The sequence below is a fragment of the Zootoca vivipara genome, chromosome 5 (genome assembly GCF_963506605.1).
Source record: "Zootoca vivipara chromosome 5, rZooViv1.1, whole genome shotgun sequence".
NCBI classification, from domain to species: Eukaryota; Metazoa; Chordata; class Lepidosauria; order Squamata; family Lacertidae; genus Zootoca; species Zootoca vivipara.
Genome location: NC_083280.1, coordinates 42,945,195 through 42,961,657, shown reverse-complemented (window position 1 = coordinate 42,961,657; position 16,463 = coordinate 42,945,195). Strand labels below are relative to the sequence as shown.

Genomic DNA, 16,463 nt, shown 5'->3' with positions numbered 1-16,463 from the left:
CTCTCCTTATTGCTCAGGATGTGGAAGCAAATAAATATGATTTGTTTGATTTTGCATTGTTAAAAACAAGGTCATTTGCCTGGATGCCAGGCCAGTGAGTTTAAGTTTGAAATCATAGCCACTTGTCATTTTACAAGTTATCAGATATCTGTGCTCTACGTATTGTAATAAAAAGTGCTATAATTGGTGCCAGGAAGGTTACATGCTACGATAGCCAGATTTTCATCTTCATGTTGAAAGCTACATGTCTTTGAAGTGATATGACTGACTTTTGAGGGGGGGGATATCACATACCAATAGCGTAGCACTGAGTTGTAGTTTTGATTTCCATGTTTTAGAAATTAGGAGTGTATTTTTCAGGGTTTGATATGAATCTGATTAATTTGGAATGCTGTGAGGGAATAAGGGAAGTTTCAGATAGAGGCTTGATACTTAGGGCTACTTTCTAACACTTTCTAACACAGGGAACAAAGTCAACAAGCTTTATTTTTATGGTTGCTTTTGGTATTGATAAAAAGTAATTCACAAGATATCTTTTGTTACCTAATATCTGATTGTCCCTATAAGTGCTACTTTAGAATTTATATGCACCAGACCTTCGTGCAGGCATCATAGTGACACTCACATTTACCTGGCTCCAGATTCCAAAAGATGTAATTCTGTGAAGCTGAAGTATGATATTTAAAATTAGAAGCACAGTAAAGACAAGGAAAGATGTTCTCTCACTATTCTGGTAAATTTTAATAATCTGTAAGAAAAATAAAATCACTATTTTCTTCTGAATCTTAATGAAAGTGCATTATAATGTATGTTTTGTTTCCTGTCAATAGTGCACATGCCAATATTTTGTTCATTCAACTTTCTCCCTTTCATAGGAGCTCCACTAATATACCCCTGAACCTACTTCATACATTTCCCTGAATAGTGAAGGAAAAATGACCCCGTAAACCTTCAATGTGCCCATACTTTTCCTTTTTTGTGCATGCTATACCCTGCTGGATTTGGCTCTAAGAAATCATGAACATCTTAGGAAACTAAAATTAATAATTATGTATGGTCTACATAATAGTAGCATTGTTGATTGTAAATCAAGTACCCCTGAACTTGGAACATTGTGAGTGGGTGTGCAACTATAGGTTGTTCAGTATTACATCTGGTTATCATTTTACAGTGCTAGATACTGTATAAAAGTTAAAATATGGAATTGGTATTACTATGGATGCATATAGTTACCAACCTTGAATAGCCTGAAGGTTATTCTTTCCAAGATGTATAACAGTCGTGCTTATTTCTTTGATCGTGAATAGAGAGGCTGTTTTCATTGACTTCTGTTTGTAGGCCTTTCTGGTTGTTCAGCATCAAATATCCAGGTAACTCGGGATTGCAGAGCAGTGGAAAATGTTAAAACAACAAATCTTCAACAAAATGCACAACATTTAGAGGCCTGCACATGCTTTAGCTACAGAGTCCAGCATTCTGTTCTCAAAATGTCTATGTGAAGCTCATATATCTGTAAGTGATAACTGAGAAAATAATTGGGCCCAGCTTTCATGTGTTATAAAAATAGAATGTGTTTTTCATATACGACATACATATAACTGTTCTATTCAGCTATCTCTACCTGTGCACAAAATACCTTCTAACATTTTCCTCTGACCTAAGATGGCCCTGGTTAAGCAGCATGTACAGATATTGAAATGTTTTCTTCTCATTGGGATCATCTTTGATTAAAGAAGCAAACCCTTTTCTTTTGCATCTTTTGTGGTTTCTTAGACATGTGCTAAGAATATATGGTATATATTTCATTGTGCTTTGAACTTTGTCTAAATTATATAAAGTAGTTACAGGATTTGTGTCTGTTGTGAGAGCTCAGTAGGTGTTAAAAGTCTGAAACCTAACTCTGAGGACCTTGCCATCAGGGCTGTCTTAACCCCATCCGGCACTGTGGTGCAAAGGTCCCTCCGGCGCCCCCCCATTTTACAGAGTTACTGACCTTTACTGAGCAGCACTTTGTCCGGCGCGGCATGGCAGAGGCGCCCTGCAGGCATTGCTGCTCCAGGCCACCTTGCCCCTGGGGGAACTGCTGCTGCCGCTGCTGCCCAGGGCGGGCGCGGCGTCGTGGAGCACTTCCCCGCCCCACAGCACGGCCAGCAGGAGGAGGAGGAGCCCCGGCCACAGCCGCTGCATCGGCACCTGGAGTGACCCGGCGAGGGCGCACAGCCCTTGAGCTTCCTCTCCTCTCCTCCTCTTGAAGCAGAATCAGCGAGACTCCTGCCTAGAGTGCCTGCTGCCACTCTAGGCAGGAGTCTCGCTGATTCTGCTTCACGAGGAGGAGAGGAGAGGAAGTGGGGGGGCACCGGCAGCAGCTGCTCCCAGACACCAGCCGTACGGCTCCCCTTCCGCGCCCCAGGTGGCCAGGTGCCCTGGCACCTTGCGCCACCTGGCCCAGGCCTAGAGACGGCCCTGCTTGCCATTATTAGTTCATACACTTATTCCAATTTTTCTTGGCCAAGCTATGCACATTTAATCATGAGATTTTATAAACCATTCAGATTATGTACAAAAAAGGTCCAAAACATGGTCCCTGGTGCTTCTGGTTAATTCTTGCTTAATTCTTATCATTCCAGTAGAGTAATAAGGCTTGGTTATTTTGTGTGTGTGTGTGTGTGTGTGTGTGTGTGTGTGTGTGTGTGTGTGCAGTTCTCTTGGGGAGAGAAAGAGCTGGGAGGGACTGCAGCATAGGGAAGGTAAATTGCACAAATGTTCTGTTTCCTGCTCATTGGGAATAAATTGAAGCTCTTCTTACTTTTGCAATTATTCTGAAAATGCTTATTCAAAATTTTTCATCTTGAATCCCATGAGATTATATTGAATGAAACAGTTACATTTCATTTTTCTTGTATTTAAGTACTGAACTTAATTTCTTATCTACATTAAGAAATCTACATTTTCCAAGTTGGTCCAATAATAACTGGCCAGAGTTCTAGGCAAAGAACATAAAACAACAAAAGGCAGCCAACCCTAATATAAATTGACCCTGTTGTTTCCTCCTCCAGTAATGTTCAAAGGAATAAACAACTGTAGAAATTCATTTTCCGGTTACGCTTTTAAAGGGAATGTGCATCTCTTGCTTCCTTGCCACTGTTTTTGGGTGTTTCCTTCCTTCCTCCTTTAGACATCTTAACTATTTCCTCTGCTTCATCTTCCATTCTCAGTTCTAAATCCTTTATTTCAATACTGTACTACATAATTTGACTCTTTCCCCCACCTCATCTTCATGCCTAGCTTGCTGCATGCTGAACACTGGCAAAATGTCCCTCCCTCAGTGACTTTAAAAAAATAAATAAGTAAAACTCTAGATTGACCTCAGGGTCAATCTTAAGGTCAAACTTACCACATAAACTTCTGTGTTACTGAAATATGCTTTGCTGATAATTATACAATTGAAGTATAGAATTTTATTTATTTCCTGTTGAAGTCAAACTTTCTAAAGAAAAAAGAAAAAAGTTCCAGGGGAACAAAAAATATATCAATATCTAGTACTGTATCATTGTCTAAGCTGGGGTAGACAGAAGGTAATTCAGGATCTCTGGTTGATTTTTGGTAGATCAGCAAGCATTTCTGATGCCCAGTTATTAAACAATGGCAACAAAACAACTCTCCCTACCAAAATTAGTCTGCTGAAATGATGATTAATCAGGATTGGACTGTTGTGTGAAAAGATGCTAAACTCAATTAGTTGTGATCCTGAAAATGCTCAGAATATGCTCAAAGGCACTTTGTTCTTTAATTCTGTGTGCCTTGCACATGGCTCTGGTTGGTAGATCTCAGGACTCTAGTGAAAAAACAAAGTTGATCTTACCAGTCTAAGATCTGCCCACCCTGTCCTAATCTACTACTGTAGCCAGATAAGCAGTGTGTAAGAGTGAAGAAAGCTGATTGGTACTGTACAATGGCTTACAGCAAGTGACTCAAGCACAAGAGTGTCTTTAGTGTGGCTTGAAGGCACAGTGTTGTATTCAACAAAGTCATTGCATGAGCAGAACTTCTGCTTTTGCAGCAGAACTTCTCTCTCCCCTGCTTTCCACAAAGCAGATAAGGGTTGCATGGGGGGGAAGGTGATGGAAGGGATGTTCTGTTGTGGAGTGTAAGTCCTGTTTGCACACTGGTTTCAGATACAGCTCACAAACACTTTTTTCTAACTTCTTGATCTCTTGCAGTCCCCTTTATCTACTTTTTATCCATTACAACTAATCCTCTGTTTCCTTTGAACATTTTTGTTGTGTGCTAGAATTTCATTACATGTCATTGGCACGCTTTCCTGAAATGTGATGTGTTTTCCTTCGTATGTTCCTAAATTCATTTATATTTTTGTTCCTGCTAATGTTTGCAACATTACCCAGTGTAGTGCCATCTGTGAATTTAACTAACATGCTGTTTACCCTTTCTTCCAGATCCCGTTTCTGATCCTACTTCCACATTTGGGAGTATGCAAGGGACAAAAGCACCTCTTTGCGTAGCTTGACTGGATGCCCCAAGACTAGGATGTTAGTATATTTAAACCATTTTCCTTCCTTTGTTATGTTGCCAATAACTATTTGTACATTGGTTGTTTGGCTATGATTGGCTATTGTGGCACTTTATAAATAGCAGTAGTAAAAAAAGTTAACTTACAGAGCTTCTGTAAAGTTTGGCCAAGATGTTGAAAATGTGTGCCAAAAGCCTAGTGCCTAATTAATCCCAATATGATAGGTTCTTGGAAGCACTGACTACTGTCTGTTCCCTTTATCAAGTGAGAGTTGAGAAAGCTCAGTATTTCTAACTAAAATAAAGCCAAATGTACTTGGGAGTCTGATTTTAGGTGCCTGTTTCCCCAAAAAGGAATAAAAACTTTGTGATTATGGTATTATAAAATGGTTTGCATTCAGGTGATTTGTGCAAGATAGTTTTAAATAGTGATGATTCTAGTCTGTAGAGACTTTAATATCTAACACACAAAAATAATGGCATTGTTTTTTTCCATTATTTTTATTTGGTTCAGAATAGCCTGTGCTCCACAGTTTAATACTGTACCAATCTTTCTCAGTAAAATCTCCATCTTGAAATTGCTTGAAATACATGACTTTGGTGTCTATGCTTTATTTACTTATTTTTATTTTGTAATGTGAGGGATTGACTGAAAACTTAATAATTCGACTGGTGTAGCTGAATCAGCCAAATATGAAAACATGGTTCCCCTACCATATTCTAAATTCTATGCAAAGCAATTCGTAAATGCTCAGATTCCTAGAACTTTCTCTTAACAGTAATATTAGCTTTGTCAATAACTTTTCAGAAATGTATTTTGCTTCCCTTTGTTCAGTCTCCACATAAAGCATGAAATGAAAGAGAAAGCAAACATACAGGAAGACATAATAGAGCAGTGTTTCTCAACCTTTTTTGGGCCACGGCACACTTGTTCCGTGAAAAAAATCACGAGGCACACCACCATTAAAAAGGTTAAAAAATTTAACTCTGTGCCGCCCTATATTATAATTATGACTGTAAGAAACACTTGCCAAATATTGCTTTCCGGCGGGTCAGTGATGTGTATTGGCGGCCGCCAGGCTCGTTTGCATCGAGCTTTGGGAAAGAGGAGGAGAAATATTGCTTTCCGGCGGGTCATTGTTGTGTATTGGCGGCCGCCAGGCACGTGACAATGCAAATCACCCTTCTCGTCGCCGCACGTCGTGGCACACCAACCAGCGTAGTGTGCCGCGGAACAGTGGTTGAGAAACGCTGTAATAGAGGTGTCCTGCTGTAACTGGAATCATAAGGGGCAGTGATAAGAATAAGTAAACAGGCAATGCAGTCAAAGGGGAAGTTCACTGGAGTGGGATGGTGAAGGGAAAGCATGGGATGTGTTTCTTTTTGCTGCTTGGCTGCTTGTCCAGGGGCAGTTGCTACTTGCCAACTTCCTAGTCATTGACACACCACTAGTCCATCTAGTTACTGGCAGAGGTTCTCCAGCATCAAGCACTGATAGTTTTTCCTGTCACTGCTGCCTGATATCTCTTAAGTGGAAATGACATGAATCTCTCATATATTTTGTTTGGAAGTGTTTAATAGGAGTGAAAGGCAGAATGCAGAAATATGTGGTGAGGAGGAATGAATGAACCAGTGGAATATTTGAAAGTGGTTGAAAAAAGCAGAGAGTTGTGAATGGGTAAAGGAAAAAAAGGAGATGGAAGGGTGATTGAGGGACAGTAGCATTGCAGTATGTGCATATCACTGCAGCAGAAGAGAGGGGCTGTACGCTAAGGGAATAGAGCCAAAAAGCGGTTTAGAGAAGATAGCTTTATAAAACATCACACCATGCACAGAATAGTAATTATATTTATATCCTACCTTTCCTCCAAAGAGCACAAGGTGATGTACATGGTTGTCGTCTTCCTTGTTTTATCCCCACAGTGACCATGGAAGGTAGGGAAGGATGAGAGACTGATTGGCCCAAGGTCACCCAGTGAGTTTATTGAATAAATAAAGAGCAATGTGCAGTGATTAACTTGTGGTTTTAGTGGCAATTCTGGGGCACTTGTTAATTGTTATTGCTGGGGTTAGCATTCCTTCTCTGGAGCTCTGTGCCCTTTTCTGGTCAAAGCTGGAGCCACCAAGCCGAGATGGATTTAAAGGAGCAAGGCAGATCAGGTCCAGCCAGGAAACAGAGTAGAATAGGATCTGAGGCAAATATCAGGGACAAAAGGGCTGAGAAAGTGAAGCCTCTTATATTTTGTGGGCCACAACAGTTTGGCCCCAATGAACAGGGATAAGAGTGGGCTATAATGATTTCTAGCATAATGCTCATGCAATTCACAATTATATTTGGCCTTGATTACAGAAGGACTCCAAAGCCCTTTCTGGAGCTGGCTCCATGCTTCAGTAACATTAATTTGGTTTGAATAGAGACAATGCTTTCCTATATTGTGCTAATTAACATACATCTAAGCTCTGATTGAATTATCACTGGTTGCATTTTTTGCACCACATTGCCATTTAGCTCCCGGTTTATATATTTATTTTCCCTAACTCTTATGTATACAGTACATATTTGCCAACTCAGATCTCACTTCCTACATCTGACAATTATTTTTCTTAAAGTGCCACAGGACTCTGTTCTTCTTGGTGCAACAGACTAACAAAGCTACCCCTCTGGAAAAAATTCATCCCTGACATGTCTGTCAGTGAGGGCTTTGGATGGAAAGTTACAGGAGGGGGGAAATCCTCTTATTTGCCTTGCTTTCTCCTCCCCCCCCCATTTGCTTAGTAAATTAAGGTTTTAGAATTAGATCATGTATGTGTGCTTGGGATAGGGCAGCAGGATAAGAGATGGTCACATCAGAATTTTCAGATCTCCTACCCTTGTGGAAAAAGCACTAGGGATGCAAATGACCCTCCATCTCTTCCTCAACCCCCCCCCAAAAAAAAACAAGTGGAAGCTGATGGTTTTCTTTGCAGGCTGCCAGGGAATGTTGGCAGCAGGGAGCAACATGTATGCAAGAGCCCTTAGCCAGCTGGTGCTGCGAGTTAGGCTAAAGAGTTTTGGCAAATGGCCAACTGCCTAGGGACCAAAGATAGGGGAAATTGGATGTATACTCTCTGAGGCCAATCTACCCTTCCAAACAAGGTATTTAAGTGGGGCTGCTTCCTTGCAGCTTGAAGGATCACAAGATGGGGAAAGTACATTAGCCTCCCAGAGCAAACTTTACTTGACCCCCCCCCTTTCACATGTGATATGTTCATAGGTCTCCTCTTTTTTATATGAGTATTGAAGATTATTAATATGAAGATAATACACAGGGCTGTGCAAGGGTAACATTGTGTCTCTGGCTCAAAATTCATGTTGAGAATCTTGCCTTCCATTGTTTTGGGCTTTTAATTTGGGGCTTGAAAATAGATGTGCTTAGAAGTTGGTATGAAGCCCAGAGCCCTATTTACAAACAGAGATGTACATTCTGTTGTTGCAGCTTCACCCCAATTTTTCACATTTTAATACAAGATACTTTTATCTGGAGCTTCCTTATATGTTAAGCAGGGCTGATGTGAGTAAAAAACTCAAGGGTGATAGTCAACTAAGAGTAGACACACTGAAATGAATGTACATAATGAAGTAATGTTCATTAATATCAGTGGGTCTACTCAGAGTAGTTCAGGGTTCCTGTTCCCATGGGACAAGTATGAGAGCTCATCTCATACTGGGGTGCAAAGTACAACCAATCAAGCAGTGGGAATTGTAATGTATAACCTCTTCCATTGATGTTGATTTACACTACTGACAAGAGTGGCATATGCTAGATATTTTAAACGTCTCACTATGCTGCATGCTGTGCCATCAGGCCAGAGTTCCTCTTTTGTGTGTGTGTGTGTGTTATATTTTGCTACCCAGGAAAGGGAAGCCCTATATTTGTCTAGCACAGGGATGATTTCTATGGATTAATAAATCCTTCCGTGTGTGTGATTCCTTTGTTCCTGTTAAAATCACCATGTGTTAATAAGCTTTTAATTTGCACTTATCCTTGCTGACCATAAGAATGCCAGCAAGATAAATGCATGTAAAGGCTTTCATTCTGGTAACTACACAAGAAAGTCCTGAATGACAAATTGCTGGCTGACTGAGAGAGATGCACCCATTTGCTCTTTCATCCAATCCCACCAACTGTTTCCTATTCTTTTGCTGAGGGAGGTAGGGAGAAATGGTATCTGCTGCTTCAAGCAGAGCAGGATTCAACTATTATTCTTGTCATGGCAAGTGTGGCACCACCCTCTTGCAAGCGTGAGGAGTGGCCAGCTTTCCTCCCAACTTTGAAAACCAGGGAATGGGGAAGGATCATCCCAGAAATGTCCAGGCAATCTCTTCCCCCTTCACCTCTCTAAAGTTGGGAGGAAGGCTAGGGATGGTATTGCAGTTGTGTGATTCAAGCCTGTGCTAGAAATTCACCAGACACATTTTGTGACTGGTGCAGGTCCAATTGTGACCATGTGGAGATCTCTGGATGCCAGGTTGGCGACTTACATCTCCATCTGTCTGGCCCCTCCAGTTTTCTTGAGCAGGTAAGCAGAAGAGCTTATTTATTGCATATACCTATTCCACCTTTTTCTCCAAAGAGTACATGGTTAACCCTCCTCCTCAGTCAATCCCTACAATGACCCTGTGAGGTAGGTTAAGAGGCTGTGACTGATCCAAGGTCACCCAGTGAGCTTCATGACTGAGTGGGGATTTGAACTCTGTTCTCCCTGGTTCACACTCTGACCGCTATACCATACTGGCTTCCTAGAGTACTTCTGCTATTGGGCTGCTATATAAATTAAATAGGTAAATAAATATGGAGAAAGCAAAACAATGCGTAGAGAAGGATATGAAATATTTTCCTTGGATCTTGAATTTGTTTTATTCTGGATTGTTTTATTTGATGTTTTAATGTGTTGTAATGTGTGGTATAGTGGTATAGAAATGAAATTAACAATAACAAACACATGGGAGGATGGCACCATTGTGGCGACCATAACCTGGGTTTAATGTGCCACTTGTCAATTAGCTTATATATCTGAATTTATAACACTTATCGAAGCCCCCTGGAGTTCCTTGGTCCCAGAGGGACAAACCAGCAATACCTCTCCCTTCCTGCTTATGGACATCTTGGGTGCTATTTGAAAGCAAGTGCTGTTGCCCAGCACCAGCTGAATCCCCCACATTCCTGCCTCTTTTTCCCACAAGATAAAGAGGCCTTTACAGTTGTTGCTTGGCAGACAGGCCCGGAGCTCTACTGCTGATAAAGCTGATAAAGCTGACATGATCCTAGCCACTCTTTTCTGCAAGAAAGAGGTGGTAGGGGTTCCAGCCACTGCTTGGTGATGGTGGTCCCCTGCTGAGTAGTTGCTGAAGTTTGCATGTTCCCTGAAGGAGAGGAAGGAGAGGATGTTTCTTGAGCCTTCGCTTGGTGGAAGGGCCAGAGCTCTCTCACTAAGCATTGGCTGAAATTCACAAGTTCCTAGCTTGCAGGAAAAGTTGGGCAGGGGGAGAACTTCTTTTGGTGTTGGGCAGAGGTACTTGCTTCTAACAAGCCAGCAGTGGGGAAGACCCTGGCAATCACAATTTTTGGATTGGCTTGACAGTACCAGCCCAAAATCTTAGACAACTTAAAAGCCATTAGTCCTAGAAAGGCCACTGTTACTTCTAGGAATGGATTTCACTGGTCAATTCTTGCTCTGGCTGTGCAGGAAGAAATGAGATTTCATTCTCTTGGACTACTCTTAACAGTTTTACTTCTCATTTAAAATTAGTTATCAGCCAGTGTAAAGAATACGGAAACTGCCAGCAGGGTTCTGCAGAATAGTGCAGAACTAGGGAAAGAACTCTGCTGTGCATGGTGCTTTAGAAATCCTGGCTTCCATATTGTTGAATTCATAAGACTGCATTTGCTGTTGCATATAAAGAGAGTCATTTGTAATAAAAAAGTAAAATCCTTGACTGTGGTCTATGAAGTTGTGCTGGCCAGCAGAAGAATAATCTCTTATTTAAAAATCTTTGTTTCTAGTCTAAATATTATTAAAGCAATTGGAGAAAAAATGCCATACTCTAATAACCCACGATACTTTTTCTGTGAGCATGATGAAGGGACAGTAGTGATATCTTGTATGTTGGGTAGAAGAGGTTGTTGATTAGATGTAGAAAGTGAGAGAAAAGCATTTACAGTTAGGTAGATTAAAAGTCAAAAGTACATAAAGCCAAAGGATGTGTTGGTTTTTTTTTTGCTTCCCATCCCCTTCAGATCTAGAAGATTAAGACACAGTCTGCCAAAGCAATTACCACTTCATGTGAAGGTAAAGGCAACGATTACCTAGGATCTGCAGATTTGTTTCATCCATGTCAACTAGGTTTTTGCATAGGGATGTGCAGGGATTACATGATGTCAGCAGAGAGCTGGGGTGGTATAGTGACTAAGAGACTGAGCTACAAATCGGGAAGCCCTTTATTTAAATCTTGAATCTTGATGGCTTTAGGCAAGTCACATTCTCTCAGCCTTAGCCCCTAACCACAACATTGGATAATAATGCTGTTTTACTTTACAGGGAGTCTATAAAAATTATCTTTATTCAAGGTATATCTATAAAGATGAAACTCTTTGAATGCTTTGCTGTATTGCTGTATAATATATTTTTAGAAGAGACTGAATGTTTTCAGTAGGAGGCTGAGTATTTGGCTTTTTTCATTCTGTCTTTCTTTCTTGTAATAAGGGAAGCTGAATTCTACAACTTCTATAAATTATGAATATTCAGCAGATATGCATTATTCCTCTTACTGTACTTTGCATAATTCTGCAATTTTTACTCTTCTGCATAACTTTCATTGTTTTTTGTTTGTCATAGAGAAGGCACAAAGCTTTACACTGTGCTGAAATGCTGTTCTCTTAACTACTGGAAATCATATTCTGCAATTCCTCTAGCTTTCGACATTTCAACAAGCAACACCCACACATTTCCAAGTATATCTTTGCAACATTAATGCTTCTTTTTTAAAAAACTGTTTACATGTTCATCACATATGATTATTAATATGTGTGACTATTATGTTGAATATACTGAAGTGTGTGCATTTGGCACATGTAGCTGTGTACATAGGATTTATGTTCAATGTATGTGAAGGATGTTGTTAATATGAGAAGTTGATATGATCCTTAGAGGCTATACAGCATCTGTATTAGATGTTTGTCATCAATAGGATCTTAGTGAAGGTGGAAGTGATGCTGATTATGTGAATCTCTTGGAGGAATTCAAAGACACTCATGGAGTTAATGTAACTCAATGTCCTGCCCTGTGGCCGAATGAATTAATTTACACAATTCCTGATAAACATCTATCCTGTTTTTACACAGTCATTTATCTGAAATCTTACCACTTGCTAAGGTCACATTCCTACATGTATGTATAATATATATGCATTACATATATACATTTTGGTGTGAAGTTCTTCATTTTGAATAATCTCTACAGAAATAACAAAGGCAGTTTATCTCTTGATGAACAGAGCCAAAAGTTACAGAATTGCTTTACCCAAAGGAGCCAACATATCTACATACAGTACTAAATTTGCAAGAACAGTGAAGTCAGACTTCAACTGTGAAACTATTAGATTTAAAAGATATGCCCAGGATTCTCTGTATCTGGGGCTGTGAGCACCCTTGCAAAGCACTGTCTTTATTCACACTTGTATTCTGCTTTTGTTCCAAGGAACTCAGGATGACATACATGGGGGAATTATCCCAAACAACTCTGTAAATGAGGTTAGGCTGTGAGTGAGCTTTGTGACTGAGTGGGACCCAGTGTAATCAGTTGTTTCGATAATCACTGCATTTTTCTGTGTATAAGACGCACCCTACTTTTGGGGACCCCAAATTTAGAAAATGGACATATGAACTATCTGTGTATAAGACGCCCCCAGATTTTAAACCTTATTTTAAAGTAAAAAAACCCTAGTCTTATACACGGAAAAGTGCGGTACCTATGTGTGCTGGATTAGAATGTTGATTCGCTTGTATCATATTTGCTAATACTGAAGTAAAAACGTGAGGCCCCACCTGAGCATACGTGTCTCGTAGTGTACTTGCTGCTCCTAAGCAGCAACGGAGAGTGGGAGTTGGCGCCAGCTGCAGGAGTTCTGTAGCTTTGTTGTTTTACCTCTTTCTCAGGTGTAGCATATTTATTTGTATGAAGTTGTGACTGGTATCACAACTTTATTGCAGATAAAGTCGCTCAGATTCGGGAAGAGGTAGACTCCACCGTGGGAGCAGGGCCGGGGCGGGAGAGTGCTAGAGCCCTGTCTAGTCCAGTTGCGTGGGATCAATTCCAATCTGTTACCTCCGAGGATGTGGACAGGCTGCTTGGACGAGTGAAACCAACCACCTGTCTCCCTGATCCTTGCCCATCCTGGCTCATAAAAGCGAGCCGGGAAGGGCTGGGCGATGGGCTTCGTGGGTTGGTGAATGCTTCTCTCCGTGAGGGAGCCTTTCCAGACCCGCTGAAAGAAGCGGTTATTAAACCGCTTCTTAAAAAACCATCTTTAGATGCGGCCAATATGGCCAACTATCGCCCAGTCTCAAATCTTCCATTCTTGGGCAAGGTGATTGAGCGGGTGGTTGCTGAACAACTCCAGGCACGCCTGGAAGAAGCGGACCATTTGGAGCCCTTCCAGTCGGGATTCAGGCCTCATCATGGGACTGAAACTGCCTTGGTCGCACTGGTTGATGATCTCCGGCGGGCTAGGGACAAAGGTGAGAGCTGTTTCCTAGTTCTGCTGGATCTCTCAGCGGCTTTTGACACCATCGACCATAACATCCTTCTGGGCCGTCTAGAGGGGTTGGGAGCTGGGGGCACTGTCATACAATGGTTCCACTCCTTCCTCCTGGGCCGTGCTCAGAAAGTGGTGGTGGGGGATGAGTGTTCGAACCCCTGGGCTCTCACTTGTGGGGTGCCTCAGGGCTCTGTCCTCTCCCCCATGCTTTTTAACATCTACATGCAACCACTGGGAGAGCTCATCAGGGGGTTTGGGCTGGGTGTTCATCAGTATGCGGATGATACCCAGCTCTACCTCTCTTTCGAATCAGAACCAGTGAAGGCAGTGAAGGTCCTGTGTGAGTGCCTGGAGGCGGTTGGAGGATGGATGGCGGCTAACAGATTGAGGTTGAATCCTGACAAGACAGAAGTACTGTTTGGGGGACAGGAGGCGGGCAGGTGTGGAGGACTCCCTGGTCCTGAATGGGGTAACTGTGCCCCTGAAGGACCAGGTGCACAGCCTGGGAGTCATTCTGGACTCGCAACTGTCCATGGAGGCGCAGGTCAATTCTGTGTCCAGGGCAGCTGTCTATCAGCTCCACCTGGTACGCAGGCTGAGACCCTACCTGCCTGCAGACTGTCTCGCCAGAGTGGTGCATGCTCTGGTTATCTCTCGCTTGGACTACTGCAATGCGCTCTACGTGGGGCTACCTTTGAAGGTGACCCGGAAACTACAATTAATCCAGAATGCAGCAGCTAGACTGGTGACTGGGAGTGGCTGCCGAGACCACATAACACCGGTCTTGAAATATCTACATTGGCTCCCAGTACGTTTCCAAGCACAGTTCAAAGTGTTGGTGCTGACCTTTAAAGCCCTAAACGGCCTCAGTCCAGTATACGTGAAGGAGCGTCTCCACCCCCATTGTTCTGCTTGGACACTGTATTTTATTTTTCTGTTGGAAGCCGCCCAGAGTGGCTGGGGAAACCCAGCCAGATAGGCGGGGTATAAATATTATTATTATTATTATTATTATTATTATTATTATTATTATTATTATTATTATCCCACTTTATACATACTGTAAATCTCTCTTTGAAGCATACAACACAAACTTTGTAATAGTTTCTTATTGAGAATAACCAGTTTGGCTACATATCCTGTGTAGATGCTTTGTTGTGCAGTAGTCATTGGAACATGTTTTGCAATTTCCCTTTAGATTAAAAGTTAGCAAGAGTGTGCTTGGTCAGCCAGAGATAAATCTATCTGCTGAAGGGAAAGCTTGCCACATTGACTCCTGATCCCCCTAGCAAGCTTATGGTATCTCTCACTCAATGCACCCTGACGCACTGCCGCCATCTATTAATGAGTGGAGTCTTGGCCTTTGGTTTGGTGATTGGGTTGGACTGCCTGTGGAGTTGTTACTGGGTGGATTGTATTAAATTGCCTGAAGTGCTGGGGAAGAACCACATGGCCTGTGTGGAGAATGCTTCACATACGTTCTACCCACTCAGTGCCACAGCTTTTCCTAACTTCATATATATGCAGTGATGGAGAATGAGCTGCTAGTAAATGATGAGGAACAGGATTTTGGGGTTGTGATGGAGAGCTTCAGGGCCATCCGGTGTACTGCAGCTGTGAGAAAGGCAAATTCCGTGTTGGAGATCAGCAGGAAAGAGACAAAAATTAAAACCCCTTGTGATCTTGATGTGTCTGCACAAAACTATGGTGCAGTCATAGAGCTGGAACAACTTTATGAGGAAAAGTTTGAACGTTAGGTTCAGTGCCGAGGGCCTTCTGGCGGTACCCTCGCTACGAGAAGCCAAGTTACAGGGAACCAGGCAGAGGGCCTTCTTGGTAGTGGCACCCACCCTGTGGAATGCCCTCCCACCAGAGGTCAAAGAGAACAACAATTGCCAGACCTTTAGAAGGCATCTCAAGGCAGCCCTGTTTAGGGAAGCTTTTAATGTTTGATGGATTTCTGTAATTTAATATTTTGTTGGAAGCCGCCCAGAGTGGCTGGGGGAACCCGGCCAGATGGGCGGGGTATAAATTAATTAATTCATTAATAATAATAATAATAATAATAATAATAATAATAATTCTATTTAGTTTAGAAAAAAGGTGAGTTAGTAGGGGATGATAGAAGTGTATAATGTTATGCATGGTGTGGAAATTTTCTCTCTCATCATACTAGTACGAATTGCTACTAGTCCTGGTGGCTAAACATTACTTCCAGCATCAGAGATGGCATGCCTTTGAATCCCAGTTGCTGAGAAATAACAATGAGAATGGGACTTGCTCTCATCTCCTGCTTTTGGCCTTCCCACAGGCACCTGGTTGGCCACCTTGGGAAACACTGTGGTAGCCTAGAAAACCTTTCCCACTCTTTTGCATGTTAGTTCTTTGAATGTGAGTGTGTAAGCGTATCAAAAATTTGTGATTTTATTCCACTTGATACCGAAGACTGAGTAATCTGAGGCAAGTGAGAAGCAAGAATAGTAGCACAAAGCTCTTGCTGCTATTTTGTAAGAGCAATATAGCAGGTTACTAGTTTGAGTCATATACCTGAAGGTGTTCTGTATTCTGTACAGTTTGAAAGAACCAGTGATAAGTCCATTAATTTCTTGCAGCTGCCTTTGCCATCTTCTCCACATCACTGAGAACACATTATGACACAACATGTTCTGAGAAGCAAACCTAGGCTCACATTCCCTGGCTTGGCTAGCATTCCAATCTTCACTTTTCTGGAAAGGAAAACAGGCTGGCTGGCTCACATGCAGGCTCTCATGTGAAACACAGGCAAAAACAGTGTTTATTGACAGACATTTGAGACTGCTTGTATGAGGTTTGGAAGGAAAGGACTAAGCTGTTTTGTTTCTGCTCTTCAGTGGCTAGGGAATACTCCAGGAGCAGTAGAAGGGGTTCTAGGACTCAGAGGGCTTTCTGTCTAGTCTCTAAAGGGCTGTAATAGAGCATTTTATTCTGTGCCACAAAGCAATCCTATTTCCATTGTGAACTTGTGTAGGTACCCAATCTCCCTCTTTTTATAGTGTTTGCTCATCACAGGTGACTAGACAAATGGCTATGTAAAGCCAGGGTATGCAATAAGAGATAACCGGCTAAGTAAAGCAATTGAGAGATATTTTAGGGTTTATGC

The 16,463-nt window shown here is 41.9% G+C and overlaps 1 protein-coding gene across 1 annotated transcript in view; it reads left to right on the top strand.

Annotated features, from left to right (window-relative positions):
• The first annotated feature begins 2,312 nt into the window (after positions 1 to 2,312).
• LCOR (ligand dependent nuclear receptor corepressor) overlaps positions 2,313 to 16,463 on the top strand; it is a 48,882-nt gene continuing 34,731 nt past the window's right edge. The window contains exons 1-2 of the mRNA XM_060274684.1: positions 2,313 to 9,087; positions 11,404 to 11,519. Coding sequence (XP_060130667.1) covers positions 9,014 to 9,087; positions 11,404 to 11,519 — 190 coding nt within the window. The 5' untranslated portion in view covers positions 2,313 to 9,013. The remainder of the gene's footprint in view (positions 9,088 to 11,403; positions 11,520 to 16,463) is intronic.